Source organism: Phyllostomus hastatus, unplaced genomic scaffold, assembly GCF_019186645.2.
Source record: "Phyllostomus hastatus isolate PE091 unplaced genomic scaffold, TTU_PhHast_1.1 phas_scaffold_555, whole genome shotgun sequence".
NCBI lineage: Eukaryota > Metazoa > Chordata > Mammalia > Chiroptera > Phyllostomidae > Phyllostomus > Phyllostomus hastatus.
In genome coordinates this window covers 1,204,568-1,219,470 of record NW_025334036.1, presented here as the reverse complement: position 1 = coordinate 1,219,470, position 14,903 = coordinate 1,204,568, and the positions used below count along the sequence as shown (strand labels likewise).

Here is a 14,903-nt window from a genome sequence, read left to right as displayed (position 1 = left end):
GGGGGCAGAGGCGCCCGAGGAGCCGGGCAAGAGAGCTGGAAGGACGACACTGTGTGGACTGCAGTGACCCGGGCAGCCTTTCTCCACCCGCATGCGAGCAACCACCAGTGTTTACCAGACGTGATCGAAACTGCTTATCCGTCCGTCTGAGGACGGCGAGACCCGGGGAACCGGGGACATGAACAGTGGGGGGGAGCCCTGTGCCCGAGTCTCTAAGGTGCCCTGGCCTGTGAGGGGGGCGCTGGGTGCCCCGGGGGCAGGGAAGAGCCCAGGGGACGGTGGGAGAGAGAGTCCGCCCGACACAGAGCCGACTGGCTTCGGCCGTGTTACTCGGCAAGTGCCGTGTTTCCCAAAGTTGGGGAGACCCGCCCCTACCCCGCAGGAGCCGCGGGAAGGGAGCGGGCCCTCGGCTGGCTGCAGGGAAACAGACCGTGGGCAGGGAACCCCGGGCCGGAGCCTGGGGGAGGGAACGTGAGTTTGGGCTGAGCAGGCAGAGGAGCCGCCGGGAACAGGGCGGGGCATGGGGGGGCCCCCCCACGGCGAGGCGCGCTGGCGACCGGGCAGGTGTGACGGAGGCAAGCAGGCCCCGACTTCGCAGTGAGCGGCGCGCGCGCGCGTGCGGGGCGGACGGACCCAGGCCCTCGGGGGGGCGCGTGCGCCCCCAGATCCGGCCCCGGGAGACCCGGACCCGCACAGAGGCCTCCCTCGGCGGGACTGAAACGGCTGCGAGCGGCTCCTCACCTGCAGCCTCCCGATCGCCACGAGGCAGTATTTGCTGCCCTGCCCCACGTCGGCGTCCTCCTCGGGGATGGTCATGCCTGCAGCGAGAGAGGCGGCGTCAGGCGCAGGGGGCGCCCCGCGCCGGGTGGGCGGCGCCCGCGGCTCTGCGCGGCGGGGGGGAGGGGGGGGTTGGAAATGCGGCCGCGCCCCACCCAAGGACCCGGCCCCTCCCCCCGCTCCCCCCCCCCCCGCCCCGGCGCCCGCGGCTCGGGTCTCCGGACGCCGCCGTCCGCGCTTGCGGGTGGCGCGCAGGCGTGTAAGGAAGGTGAGGTGCAGCTTCCTCATCCGCGCGTCCGCCGGCCGCGGCCCCGACGTTCCGGGGTAGAAGGGACCCGCTGAGAGCGGCTCGGGTTGCGGAGCTGCCCCTCTCACGCGCTGACCCAGAGCCACCCAGAGACCGCGGGGGTCGCCGCGCCGTCACCGCCTGGTTCTTGGGGGCGGGACGGGGCCACACAGAGACACTTACTTTTTAGTTCATAACATTAAAAAAAAAACTTAGTGGGTTCATTTTACTTTATTTTTCAAGATCGTACGGCTCTGCTGAATTAATGAAGACGGCCTGTTTGTGTAGTAATAATAATAATAATAATAAGGATAATTTTTCCGAGGGCGGCACACGATGCTCTGGCACCGAAGGCAGGTGGGCTTCCCGCACCCGGGGGTCCCCTCCGGCGGCCTCTCCTCCTCCGACAACTCAGCCGCCGGAACTCCGCCCTCGAGCCCCACATGGAGAAAACGCGGAGAAGGTTAATTCTGAAACGTTTGGCAGAGGCGCCACCTGTCTTTGCAAATAAACAGCCACTAAATCACGGAAATTAACGGGCATCTCCTCTGGCTGCAGCTGTGCGAGAGCGTGTGCTTTGTGCACTGGGACTGGGAGGGCAGAGCGTCGTGTCCAGGAAATCCTCATCTGCAAACAGAGCCGGCGGGGGAGGGGAGGCGGGGGGGGGGGGGCTGCAGCAGGAAAGCCGCCCCGAGGGGCCGCCGGACACCAGGGAGGGATGGGGGGCAGGACAGCACCCCCTCCCGGCCTCGTCCCACCCGGGGACAGGGGTGGGGGCCGAGGGACTGAGTCCTGGTCCCCGTCCCTGACGGGGTGGGTGTTTCCGTGGAAACCCAGGGGCAGTTGTCCCAGTTGTCCGAGGAAACCACTGGGCACCCACCCTGACCCCTCCGTGCGCCCTGCACCGCGGCTGTGGGGTCGCACGGCTCCGTTCACAGCTTCCAGGGACATGAAGTTTTCTGAGGCACAGTGACAATGACTGGTCCCCCCCGCCCCGGTTTCCGGCTTCTGGAAGCTGGACCCCCCCCACCCCTGTGCCGAGGGGGCATCTGGAAGGCAGGGCTGTGTCTGGCGTCCACCGGTCACCGGTTTCAGAGCCACGCGCTCCACCGGGGATTCCAGTGAGCTCCGCCCGGTGAGCAGCCGTCCGGGGAGGAAGGGACGCAGGACACAGAGAGGGAGTGCGTCCACGGAGGAAAAACTACCGTCCCGCCCCGAGTCGGCGGAGCGCTCCTGCCCGTGCGTGTGCTGCCGGCACCCTGGCCGGGGCGGGGGTGGGGGCACGGAGAGCCGCCTGTGGCCTCGCCGCCGGGGCGACGACGGAGCGCGTTCCCTGAGCGCGTGCAGGCGGAGGGCGGCGGGTCACCTCTCCCGCAGGAAGGCGCCGCTTTCCCTACGTCTGACTCGGTGGTGACCGGGTTCCCCGGCTGCAGGAAGGACGGCCTTACAGGGGATGCCATCGCGTCCGGAAGCAGCACCGAGGAAGACGCGTCTGCGGGGACGGCGCGGCCGGATGACGGCGGGAGGCTCTGGCTCCGGAGGGACCAGAGGAGCCCTGACCCCGGGGACCTGACTCTGCCGCCGTCGGTGGACGGACTGCACAGCCTGCGGCCTGTGTGAGCTGCGGGCGGCGTGAGGAGGAGCGGCCCCGGGCCGGGCCACGGGGAGAGCCGCCGCCCCGCTCCACTGTGCTGCCGGAGGGGGTCGGTGCACACCGGGCCTCTGGCACGGGCAGGCGCGTGGGGCTCAGGCAGCGCAGCGCTGGGAGGGCCGTCCTCGCGCCGACCGAGGGCAGGGGGACATGCCGGGGTCAGCGACGGGCGGGGCCACGGGGGGGGGCGCTTCGGGCTGCCCTCCTCAAGGAGGGGGAGGGCTGGTCAGTGGCAGTGCCCAGCTCTCTCTTCGGCTCTGACACCGCAGGTCCAAACGCCAGGTCAGGCCTCAGCCACGCGATTGGCCCCGTGTGACACAGTTTCCGAGCATCTACCAAGCGCCCGGCTTTCCGCTCCGGGTCAGGGACTCGGCCGCGCGGGAGGCCGGCTCCTCCTGGCGGGAGTTCGCGGCTGGCGGGGGCAGGACCATCACGGTGCCATATGGTTAGCGTTAGGGCCGGGAGGGGCGCGGGGCCGGGAGGGGCTCGGGGCCGGGGCCGGGTGCCAGAGTCTGGAGGACCCGGCCGGGAGGGGACGCTTCCTGGCAGGGGCTGTGGCGTGCGGCAAAGTGGTTTTTAGTAGGAACAGGATCGTTCCGGCCGCGTGAGCGGATTCCAGCAAGTCCCCGGTGGGGTCCGCCAGCCCGCTGTGCCCTTCACCAGGTCACCCCCACTTTGGAGGCGCCCTGCCCCCCCCCCACGGGGTGGACATGAGCCTGAGTCACAGAGAAGACGCACCACCAAGCAGCTGCAAGGAGAAGCTGCTGTTCCGGGGGTGCGTTCGACCCCGGCCGGGAGCCCCCCTCCGCTCCCCCTGCGGGGTCGCGCTCCCCCTGCGCCCGCTCGAGTGGTGGAAAGCTGGATGGCCGTCCAGCCCCGCGGGGCGGGGTCTGTCCCGGGACTCGTACCCTCACGCGGGGATGGAGACACATTTTTTCTGCACTCAGCCAAACGCAGGCGGAGGGAAAAAAAAAATCACCGCCTTCCGCTGCGAGCAATTGAGGCCACTCACTCCGCGAGCACTCCCAACGGCCTCCCTGAGGGACCGTAATCAGTTCTGGGCAAGAAAAAAAAAAAGAAAGAAAGAAAAAAAAGGCCTCTTTGGCCAAACACATTTGGGAAGCGTACTGTAAACAAAAATAGAGAGATTTCATCACCGTGGGCCTCTGCAGAGAGCTGAACTCTCGACTTGGGACAGGATTCTGTGAGAATCCAGGGGAACCCGGACGGCAGAGCCCCCAAAGGTGCTCTGGCTGGAAAGGGCCAGGGGAGACCCCCTGGGGAGGTGCCTGTCCCCACAGGTCGCCGGGGCCACGGGCCGGCCGGAGACGGGGGAAGGGCAGGCGCGTCTGCAGCCCGGGGTGAGAGAAGGCTCCCACACCTGCTCCCAAGGGCCTGGCCACGGGGCTGGGGACCGGCCGCTGCACCCCGATGCCCTGCGTCTGAAGGAAACGGCCCCGGGGGGGGGGAGTGTGGCCGCACCCCCAGGGGGGCCGACCGTCGAGCTCAGAGCGACGGTGGCTGGAGATCAGCGCCCAGTGGGGGTGAGTCACCGGCGAGCCCCCCTCGATCTCCCGCGCCCCCCTCAGCTGGGTCTGTTGGGGAGCTCGGGAATGTCCTGCCTGGCTCCCCGAGGCCCCCGCCCCCACCCTGCCCCGAAGGCTCCCACGCAGGGAGCCCCCAGCACTGACAGGTGAGTGTCACCGCGCTCGGTGACAGTGAGGCGGCCTGAGAGGTCTCACGAGAGCCCACGGGACCGACGACCGAACCTCCCGCGAGTCTCAGCCGGGGACGACCCCCCGGCGATCTCTAGGCCACGTGGGAGAGAGTCAGACGCACACAGCGAGGAGGCCGGCCTGCCGGGCTCTCGGTGAGAGCCGGCCGGAGCGTGGGGGCCGGCTCCCACTCACCCCCCCACCCCCGTGAGTGCGTGCCGCTGTGCCCCGCCCCCCGCCACCACGATCCAGGGCTGGGCCACCACCTGCACACCCGCCTGCCTCTCCCCGTGCACCCTGAGCCCCTCGCAGGCAGGACCCCCGGGGCCCGGCGAGGCCCCTGGACTGTGGCCCGGAAGCGGCTGCCGCAGGAAACGCCAGGATGGCTTTGCCCGGCCTGAGGACGAGGAGGCCAGAAGGCCCTGCCCACCCACCGCCCACCCCTCACCCCCCGAGTGAAGGCCGCGGCTCTGGTGTGTCACCGGACGTCTCAGCGAGGCCCCGAGCGGGAGGCCGGGCCTGCCTCGGGCACGCGACACGACTGGACAGACAAGCAGCTTCTGGAGATTTCCGCGTGAAGGGAAGACACACGCAGCGTGTCCGACGGCCCCGGGAAGAGCAGGGCTGCTCGGGATGAGGTCACGGCAGGGTCGCGCCGTCCGGGGAACGGGGCACGCTGGCCGGGCCACCACGGACTCGAGCCCAGACCCGCCACAAGGCGCACCGTGGCCACGGCGTCCTGAAGGTGCGGCAGCAGAGGGGACAGAAGCACCAGCTTCCCCGTGAGAAAGCTCCCGGGCGCCCACGACCCAGAGGACCCTGGCGGGAGGGACGAGGCCTCGGCTCCGCTCCCTCCGGCAGGTCAGACGCCGGCTCTCCCGAGCTGACCCACCGAGGGGTAACCGGAGACGCCCGCCGGCTGTCAGGGGAGGAGCCGCGCAGGCCAGACCACGGTCGCTGCAGACGTGGCCCCGGTCCCAGGAACGGCGTCCGTCTGCGAACTGCTGGAGGCGCTGGGTGACAGCTACGCGGCGGAGGCCGCAGACGCCTGCAGAACTCCAAAGCCTCCTGGCGACCGACCGGACACCCCTCGCCGAGGAGAGAGCACGGCCCCCTGGGGTGACCGGGCCTCCCGTGCGTGTGGGACGGAGCGTACTCGCTCCCTCAGACGAAACACGCAGATCAGAGGAGGGAGGGGTCCGTCCTTGTGCCCCCCCCTCGCTCGCCCCCACCCACTGCACACGCCCAGGTGGAAACCCGTGGGGGAGACCAGGGAGGGACGAGATGGGCTTCTGGGACAGATCAGAGGACCCCCAGGGGCGGGGTGGGGTGCTGCCCCAACGGGGAGTCGGCAGGGTCGGCGCGAGCCGCGAGCGCCCAGTCCTCAGAGGCGGGTGGGTGGGCAGGGCCTCCGTTTGCGAGGCCCGGGTCCGCCCCCCAGAGTCCGCCTCTTCTGCGCCCCCCTCGGAGATGCCCACGGTCGCCTGCAGATACTCTGAGCCTCCGCGGTGGTTGGGAAACTTCGTGCTTGCCGGGCAAGTCATCGAGTGTGAGCGCGCCAGCAGCCTGAGCTCATGAGAAAGCAGGGGCAGCAGCCCTCCTCGCGGACGTTTACGAGCCGTCATGGAAGCTCAGAGGGGGGTGCCGCCCCGACGCTCCGATTCCAGGACCTTCCGATGGGGTGACAGCGCTGGTGACCTCACTCCAGCCCCCTCACCGGGGCCTGATGACCGTCTCCACCATCCTCAGTGAGTTCCCGGCAAGTGGATTCTATTAATGGCTTCGGAAATTCTAGCAAGAAATTCTTTCAAGTGCGGGCTTGTTTCCACCACCTCGACCTTTACAGAAACGCAACAACGAAATAAAAGCAAGAAACATACAAACACCCCCCCCCCCGCCCCACACACACACACGACGTCTGATTTCCGTGCAAACCGACCCTCTGGAATGCTCTTTAGAGAAGATGGTTTCACGCAAACGTCAGTGTCTCTGATGACTAAAGCCACGGAAGACTTCCTTCGGAAAATGCAGGGGCCGAGGAGGAAAAAGCAACCAGTAATCTACACGGAAGTCACTACGACTTGATGACTTGTGTTCTCTCCAGTGGTACAATGTTGCAACCTGGAGATGACTATTCATGTACGGTTTTAAAGCACATTCGGCCTGCAGTGCCCCCCGCTGTGCAAACTGCTACTGTTTCGAACTCTTACGGGGTGGCCTTTGCTTCCTCCCTAAAGTGCGCTCCGAAGAACACGCTCGCTCCACTGGTGCCCAGTGTCCTGGGGAACAGGCGTTCCGGGCCGTTTTTAACCAACTCTCTGCCACGGAAGCTTCGACGAACGCTCAGTTTTCCCCAGAGTGAACTGCTGCAGGTGGAGTTCCTGTAGGTTCAGGTTCGTGCTGACCCACACCCCCGCCAGCAGCACTCGGCGGGGTCCGTGTCCCCGAGGCTGACCGACGCTGGCGTTCTGCTTTGTCCACTGTTTGCTGGTTGGTGGGTACGAGGAGACAGCATCATTCGCAGTTATGGTGGAGACTGAGTTTTCTGCCAAATGCTCAGCGTGTCTCATATATGAAGTATGTGTGTTTATGTGTGTGCGCGGACATATCTTAAGGCTGCTTTCATACGCTTTGCTCATTCTCCCCAGAGCGGGGTCTGCCTTGCGGTCACTGCCGCCTCCTCTGCGTCCCAGTCGTGCCTCTGGCACTAAGACCAATTCCTCCCGCGTGTGACACCCCCTCAAATAGTTACAGACAGAAGTCATGTCCTGCTCTCTCCAACATAAACAGGCCAGCTCCTTCCACCGTTTCCCACGTGGCCAAGTTTCCAGGGCGGCCGCCAAAGGAAGGTCCCATGCACCACGGGCCCCGCGGCCCCTCTGGGCCCGCACTCCCCACACGCGGGGCGGGGAGCTCCGTGGGGCTTCCGGAAGCCCGCCCGGGGCCGGCTCAGCAGGCTCTCGGGCTGCTGCCCCTGCCCGCACCTCGGGCCTGGCCTCCTCCCCCCGCTCACCCGCCGGACGCCGCGAGTGGGTTTTAGGAGGACCGTGGCGTTTCTCGTGGGCTGTGGGAGGCCTGGGGCCCCCGTGGGGAGGCCAGAGACCAGAGGAGGGGCTGCCTGGGGCGATGGCAGTGAGGGACGAGTTGAGGAGACGGGTAACTTGTAACAAGGCCCCGAGGGGCAGTGCCGATCCAGCACGGTCACCGGCCGCCTCAGACCCGGGGGCAGGCAGGGACCCTTCCCCGAGGCCCCGGTGCTGACGGCCTCACAGCCCCCGGCAGCCCCCTGTGGGGGTGCTGGGGCCCCACCCCCCACCCACTGCACGTGCCGGGGAACAGGAGGACCGGCCTGTGCCCCACGCCTGCCCGGGAGCCCCACCCCTGCCACGTCAGCCCTCGGAGTCTGCTCGGGGATGGACCACCACTGGGCTGGGCGACCGCACGCTGCCCTCGTCCCCGGCCCCTGCTCCCCGCTCGCCAAACCACCTCCCGGTGCCAGTCCGGGTCCTCGCGTGTGCGAGGACCTCACGGGCTCCCTGACGGTGGGCACGGGCGTCCCTGCTGGAGACGAGGGAATCCCGGGGCGCCTCTGCTGTGTGTCCGGCCACACGGCAGCTCCCGAGAGCTCCCCCAGGCTCCCCGCGTCCCGGAAGCTGAGGTCCGGACCCCAAACACTGCGAGGCCCACCGCCCTGCGAGTGAGTCCCTGTGCTGCAGTCCAGCTGGGGCCGTCGGGCAAGCAGCACCGCGACAGCTGCGTGGGTTCTGGTGTGAGCAGAGAAAAACATACATATATGGTCCTGGCTGGTGTGGCTCAGTGGATGGAGCAGCAGCCTGCAAACCAAAGGGTCGCTGGTTCAATTCCCAGTCAGGGCACGTGCCTGGGTTGTGGGCCAGGTCCCCAGTAGGGGGTGCATGAGAGGCAACCACACATTGACGTTTCTTTCTTTCTTTCTCCTTCCCTTCCCCCCTCTCTGAAAATAAATAAGTAAAATTAAAAAATATACATGAATAAAAATAAATAAAATAAAAACCAGACCACCACACACGTAGGTCGGACTGGTGCCTGTGTGTCTGTGTGTCTGTGGGCAGCAAGCGTCAAGGGCAGCCACTCCTGGCCGAGCTGCCAGAGCCGCCTGCACCGGAGCCCCGCCGCCCGTCCCGTCTGACTTCCACGGAGACGCCCGCGGCGCTCCAGGGCGGGAACGAGTGCAGCCGGAAGGGACGGGCGAGAGGACCCACTTCCGGGCCACGCAGCGGCCACACGCGACGGACACAGAGTCTCGTTCAAGGGATTTGGGGAGAAGGGACTCCCACACGTGACGTCTGCCATCTTAACGTGTGCGACTCCGTGGCTCCTGGCTGCGCCACGGCCACCACGACCCGACTTCACAGCGTTCTCATCGCCTCGGGAGGAAACACGGTCCCCGGGGCGGTTTCTGCCCGTCCCCCCCTCCCCCCGCACCCCAGACCCCACAGCCACGCTCTGCCTGCCGTCGGACGGGCTCCCTGTCCCAGGTGTTTCCCACAAACGAAACGCACGACGCGGCCTCCTGGGTCTGGCTCCTTCTCTCGCCCTGGGGCCCCGTCCGGGTTCACCCACGTCGCAGCGCCACTCGGTGCCCCCCGGCTGTTCACCGCTGCTGAGTGACGTCTCGCGGCACGGCACGGCCACTCCGTGTTAGTCCGTCCCTCCGCGGGCGGACGCGCTTGGGGCGCTCCCCCGCTGGGCTGACGGGAGTGAGGCTCCCGTGCACACTCACGCGTACACCCTCGTGCACACCCTCGTGCACACCACTCTGGGGCCTGGTCTCCCCCGCTGCCGTCCGTGTGTTCCAGGGAGGAGCTGCTGGGGCAGCTGCAGGGCTGCTCTGCCCTGAGCATTCCGCGTAACCCGGGCGGTTCCCCAAAGCCGCCGCAGCGTTCTACGCCCCCACCATCCGTCGGGGGGGACACCGGGCGCCCCCACCCTTGCCCACCCCCTTCACTGCCTCTCGGCGGGTCTGAGGGGCGCCTTGTGGGGGTCCTGAGGAGCATTCCCCAAACAACTCGGACACAGCGGTCACTTCAGTCGTCACTCAGACGCCACCGGGTGCTGCTGCGGGCGGGACGCACGCGGCCTCTGCTTACCTGCGGGCGGCCAGGCCTTGATGTAGCCCGTGCAGTGGACCACGGCGTACTGGGCTTCCCCTTCCTTCACGGGCCCAAGGCCGTTCCTGCGGGAAGAGCGTCTGTGAGGTGGCTGCCGGGCCCTGGGGCGAGGCCAGGACCCCGGGGGCCCCTTCCCCGTCTGAGCCGCGGGGGGTCCCTTGTGCGCCTGGTGACTTTGAACCTTGACCCTCTGCCTCCCGCCGCCCCCCCTCCTTCCACGGGGTCTGAAAGCCCTGCCCCACCCCCGTCCTCATCTGAGCCCCAGACGCCCAGTGCCCGGGCCCCCCGGCCCCCTCGGCACCCAGCCTGCCGGCAGAACCCCACCCGTGCGCCCGGAAGCCCCACCGACCTGAACCGCTTCCTCATGGTGGTCACCCTGCTGAGCGGGAGGTGGTCCAGCGGGGCGTTCCCGCACCTGCGGGCGGGCGGGCGGGCGGGCGGGGCGGGGTGAGTGAGGCCCCCGGGCAGGTCTGTGCAGCTCGGGGCTGTGGACAGGGGGCGGGGCCTGTCCCACGCCCACCCGCCCCCGGGCGGCCCTGACGCCCACTTCCTTCCCACGGTGGGAACAGGCTCTCGCACGTCTCGGACCCCGGACGGTCACCGCGGGTGGGGACAGTGGGACCCGGCGTGCCAGGCTCGCCGGACCGGCCCCGGGGCCCAGCCCGGACGCTGGGACCCCAGAAGGACTCTACAGGGTCCTGACCAGGCTCGGTGCCGCCGACCACCGCGGTGTAAGCGGGCGGCTCTCGGGACACGGGAAGGGCTGACGACAGCAACCGCGTCCCTTCGGGCCCGAGCAGACACGTCCACGCCGGACAGAGGCTACCAGTGGACGGCCAGCAGGAGCCTCCTCCCGGGCTCCAGTCCCCGGCTGAGGACGCTCTCCCGCCTGCCGCGTCCCGGCCCCAGACAGCCGCCGGCCTGCTGTCGCAGGGGGGACAGGGGACGGGGGGGCGGGGCGCCCCCTCCCACTCTGGCAGGGCCCCGTCTGCCTCCCCGCTCAGTGACCCCGCACGGTGTGCCCCGTGTTACTCGCCGTCCCACCTCCCAGCTACGTGACCTGTGGGACCCTGGTGTCTCAATGGTCAACGCAGCGAAGGTGAGAGTCACTCACACCCCGAGACCCGGGACAGCGGCCAGCGCCGGCGTGCTTTTCCCAGCAGGGCCACCCATGACCACCCGCGGCCCAGGACGCGGGCACGGCCCTCTGCCCTCCGGCCGGCCGTGCCCAGCGTCTCGCTGACGCCGCCGCGCTGCTGTGGTTGCAGGGACGGCGGCCATGCTCTCAGCGCACGGGAGGGCCGCTCGCTCCACCAGCGAACCCGGGTGAGGTGGGCCAGGCCCTGGGAAGAGCACCTGGGGCACGTCCCCGGGGCCCGGGGCAGGGAGGGGGCCGCCTGGAGGTGGCTGGAGGGCAGGGATAATGGCGTCGCTCGCGGGAATGCTGGGCCGGACGCCTCCAGGAGGCGGTCCTCCACGCGCAGACCGCGGAGACGACGCGGCGAAGACCCCGCACAGCCGGTCCCTGGCCGAACGCTCGGCGAGACCGTGGGCGCCCACCGACCGCAGCACTGAGGGCGGGCCCTGCACGGCTGGACAGAGTCCCCGGGGGACACCGAGGCCCCCGCTGCCCGGCTCGCCCCGGTCAGCCGAGCAGAGGGCCGGCGGCCGGTGCAGACCCAACCCCACGTCCGAGGGGCACAGTCGGGTCTTCTGTCACCCCAGCGGCCCTGAGGCGGGAGGACGAGGGGGGAGGTGTCCCCCTGTGTCTCCCCGGTGCTCAGCCCGGACAGGCGCCGGCTCGGATCCCCTCCCGGCTCCGAGCGCCCAGGGGCCGGTCGGAGGGGCAGGCTGCACGCTAGCAACCCTGCCCCTTCCTGCCGGCTGTTACACTGGCTTTCTCCTCCTCCGCGGCGTGCAACCGCCGGTGGCCCTCCACGCATGCGCCTGGCGCTGTGTCAACCGTGTGCCTCCGAGGCCGGGGCTCTCTGTGCCCTACAGACTCCGTGCGGAGCCCCAGCACCCTGAGGAGCGCCTGGCCCCGACGGACCCTCCCGCACACGCGTGGAACGACTGAACGAATGTGTTAACGCACGAGAGGCACCGCCTTCACCACCGTCTCAGGAACCGCAGGCACCGGGCGGAGCTGACCCCGCCCTGCACCTCCTGCCTTTCCCCCCTCCCCAGCTTCCCCCCCCCGCCAGGCCACAGGGTTGAAGGGACCCGGGCGTCTGGTCTAGATTCGAGGGCTCCAGAGCCCAGCCCCTCCCTCCTCGGAGTCAGAGCGACCCCCCCCCACCCCGGTGGCTCCAGAATTCAGTCTCTGCTGCGTCTCTTCCACGACCGTGCATCACAGCCAAGCACGTGCAGAACGCTCTTCGCGATTTCACAGGGGGGGCGTGGGGGGGGAGGCTCAGAGAAGCGGAAATCGAGACCCTGACCCTCAAGGAAACTCGAACTCACGGAGCCAAGGTGTTCACAGTTAGAACATCGATCGGCAGCATTAACTAAACTAAGGACGAGCTTAAGAAGTGTGAGTTGACCTGAGAAAACACCAGAGCTTTCATGTGAAGTCGGTGGGTCTCCCACAAAGCGCGTGGAGAAACAGAGCCCGGGGGGGGGGGGAGTGTGGGGCGGGGGGGGCCGCCCTTCCGAGATGGACCGGGCGTCTGTGGGCCCACGCGCTGTGGTCGGGACAACGAGGGACCCTGGCCGAGCCCCCCCTCCTCCACCCCCCACGGACGCACCTCATCCTGCAGATGAAGGACCTCCGGGAGCCCATGCACATGCGCATGGACGACTGCTGCCCCTCCTTCTTGACTGTCCCCGTCTTCAGGTCCAGGATGCGGCCTGCGGAGAGAGCAGGACACACGCATCAGCCTCGGCCTTGGCCTCCGCCTGGGGTGGGGGGCAGGGGGAGGGGGTGCGGGTGCAGGGGGAGGGGGCGCAGGGGGGAGGGGGTGTGGGTGCAGGGGGCAGGGGGGTGGGGGGGGAGGGGGGGGCAGGGGGAGGGGGGGAAGGGGGGGGCGAGGGCGCTCTCTGCAGACGCCCCGCAGAGGAGGGCCAGGCGCACGGTCTGCTCCGTGGAGCCCCCACATTCTCCGTCCGGCAGGAGACACTCGGGCACTGAGACCCACTCAACACTAAGGGTCGTTTCCTTGTTTCCTTCCCAGGGCAGCTGCCTCGCCCCCCGTCCCTCCGACTGGGCCTCCTCCCGCCGCTGACAGCGTCCTCGCCGCTCAGTCCAAGCACGTGTCCCCTCTGGCTCCTCTGATGGCCTTGCCGGCACCCCCCCGTGGCCCCCCCACCCCCACCCCATGCCCCTGAGTTGATGCACCGCTGGGAGGATGCCCCTTCCCCCACGCCCCACGTGCCGGGGCCCCCTCCGAAGCTCCCGGGGAGCCCGCTCCCAGCACGACCACCCAGCACCCAGTGTGGCCACGCCACGGTGCAGACCGAGTCACCACACGGCTCGGGGGTTCGAACCGTGCTCTCTCCACGACGGTCGAAGGGCATGAAACGTGACAGGAGCCGGCGGCTCTCTGCCCGTTCCTGACGCCCTCGTCGTCCGGACGCAGCTCGGCCGCCCCCTGGGTCCCTGTCTGCGGCTCCCGCGTGCGGCAGTGGCTCGGCCTCGTCAGTCAGCGTGGGAGGGACGGGGCGACCCCCTCCACCCCCCACCCCCACCCAGAGCCAGAAACATCTCCTCTCGGGCCCTCCGCAGAGAGCGTTTGCCGGCTCCTACTTGGGGCGAATGACGACCAGGACTCCAGTGGGGACAGAGCACCTCCCCGGACGCAGAGGGACCCCCCCACACCCCGTGACTGTCCTCAGGAAGCTGGGTTTTAGGTATTATTTTGATCGGTAGTAACTGTTTCTCAAAATGAGGAAGAATCAGAAGTTTGTCTTGGAGACGATCACAGGAGAAGGCTCTGTCCCAGCTCTCGGAACAGCGCCCCGGGGCTGCCGCAGAAACACAAACGGAAACCAGAGTTATCTCAGGAGAGGAATCAATCCTTAATAAGGAACACAGGAAACATCTTATCTTCGATTAAAAAGGAGGAAAACCAAGATAGCCGGGGAGGAAAACGAGAGAAAATCATCAGCGACAGAAGCCAAGCGACCAAGCATCAGCCCCCACGATGGACAATGTCCGAGGTTCTTCCAGAAACTCGAGGCCCCTGAAACACGGGCCGCGAGGCGGAAAGGAGCTCTGCTCTCGCTTCCCCACGGGCTGACCCCGCCACCAGGGCAGCTGCGCCCCAGGACAGCACCACCCCCCAGGCACAGGCACGCAGCGCCCACTGCAGGGGTCCGGGGCGGGAGCCGGGTGCCCACGGAGCCTGGGCGAGAGCCGGCCTGGGCTGCTGGGGCGGCGGCGAGGTCTTCACGATTCCTGACCTCGGGCGGGGGCTCGGGCCCGGCTCAGGACACAGGCACTCAAGGTGCAGCCTGACTGCTGCTGTCTCCTGGGGCAGGAGAGGGGGCTCTGCACGGGCGGCGGAGTTCGACGGGGACGTCCGTCATTCCGTCCTCCCAGGAGCTGCCCGCCACGGCGCTGGCACGCTGTTCGGTCGGGGTGGAGGTCAGGGTGGAGGTCGGGGTGGAGGTCGGGGTGGAGGTCAGACCCCGGGCCGCCGCCGCCTTACAAGACCCCACCTCCCAGGCCCCGGTGACTGGTTGAGGGCTGGGCACCGGACACCAGCTGGGCCAATCACAGTACTTCATTCTTCTTCGGTCCACAGTGATTGGTCCCATGACTAGGGCGTGATCCAGACAGGCCAATCAGAGACCTCCACAGGCAAAAAAAAAAAAAAAAAAAAAAAAGTGGTGGTCCCAAGCACCCATCTCCTTCCTTTAGGAGCCTGCGGGTGGCTCTCCCAGCAGCAGGGGCTCCCGCCTCCCGGAGAAGTGGGTCTAGGACAGTGACACTGACTCGGAGAAAACAGGGGCAAGCGGGCGGAAGGGCCCCTCACAGCGCCGAGACCACCCGCGCCGATGAACCCCCTTCTGACGCCTGAACCAGTTCACCGGCAGTCCCTGGGCCTTGCCACCCCGTAGCCCCGACTAAGGCAACACTCTCTGGCCCTTGACCGGGGAGGAGGGACAGGGGAGAACTAAATTTAGAGGAGATTTCACTGTGTTTGTGCCCGGAACCTCTCTGCCTTTCCCCCTGGGTGTCCGGATGAAATTCTTTCCTTCAAGTGGCTTATCTGATTGGGTTGGACCTACGTGAGTAATCTCATTCTTTAAAGATCAACTGACTTGGGGCTTGACTCACATCAACGGAACCCCTTGCCTGCAGAGCCCGGATCTGTGTTTGA

General features: G+C 67.9%; 1 protein-coding gene across 7 annotated transcripts in view; it reads right to left on the bottom strand.

The window, feature by feature from the left end:
- Positions 1-14,903, bottom strand: part of ARNT2 (aryl hydrocarbon receptor nuclear translocator 2) — a 74,563-nt gene that overhangs the window by 16,675 nt on the left and 42,985 nt on the right. For all 7 annotated transcript variants that reach the window (XM_045824875.1, XM_045824876.1, XM_045824877.1 and 4 more), the window contains exons 6-9: positions 12,327-12,429; positions 9,929-9,994; positions 9,559-9,644; positions 742-818 (exon numbers count right to left, since the gene is read on the bottom strand). In XM_045824875.1, coding sequence (XP_045680831.1) covers positions 742-818; positions 9,559-9,644; positions 9,929-9,994; positions 12,327-12,429 — 332 coding nt within the window. The remainder of the gene's footprint in view (positions 1-741; positions 819-9,558; positions 9,645-9,928; positions 9,995-12,326; positions 12,430-14,903) is intronic.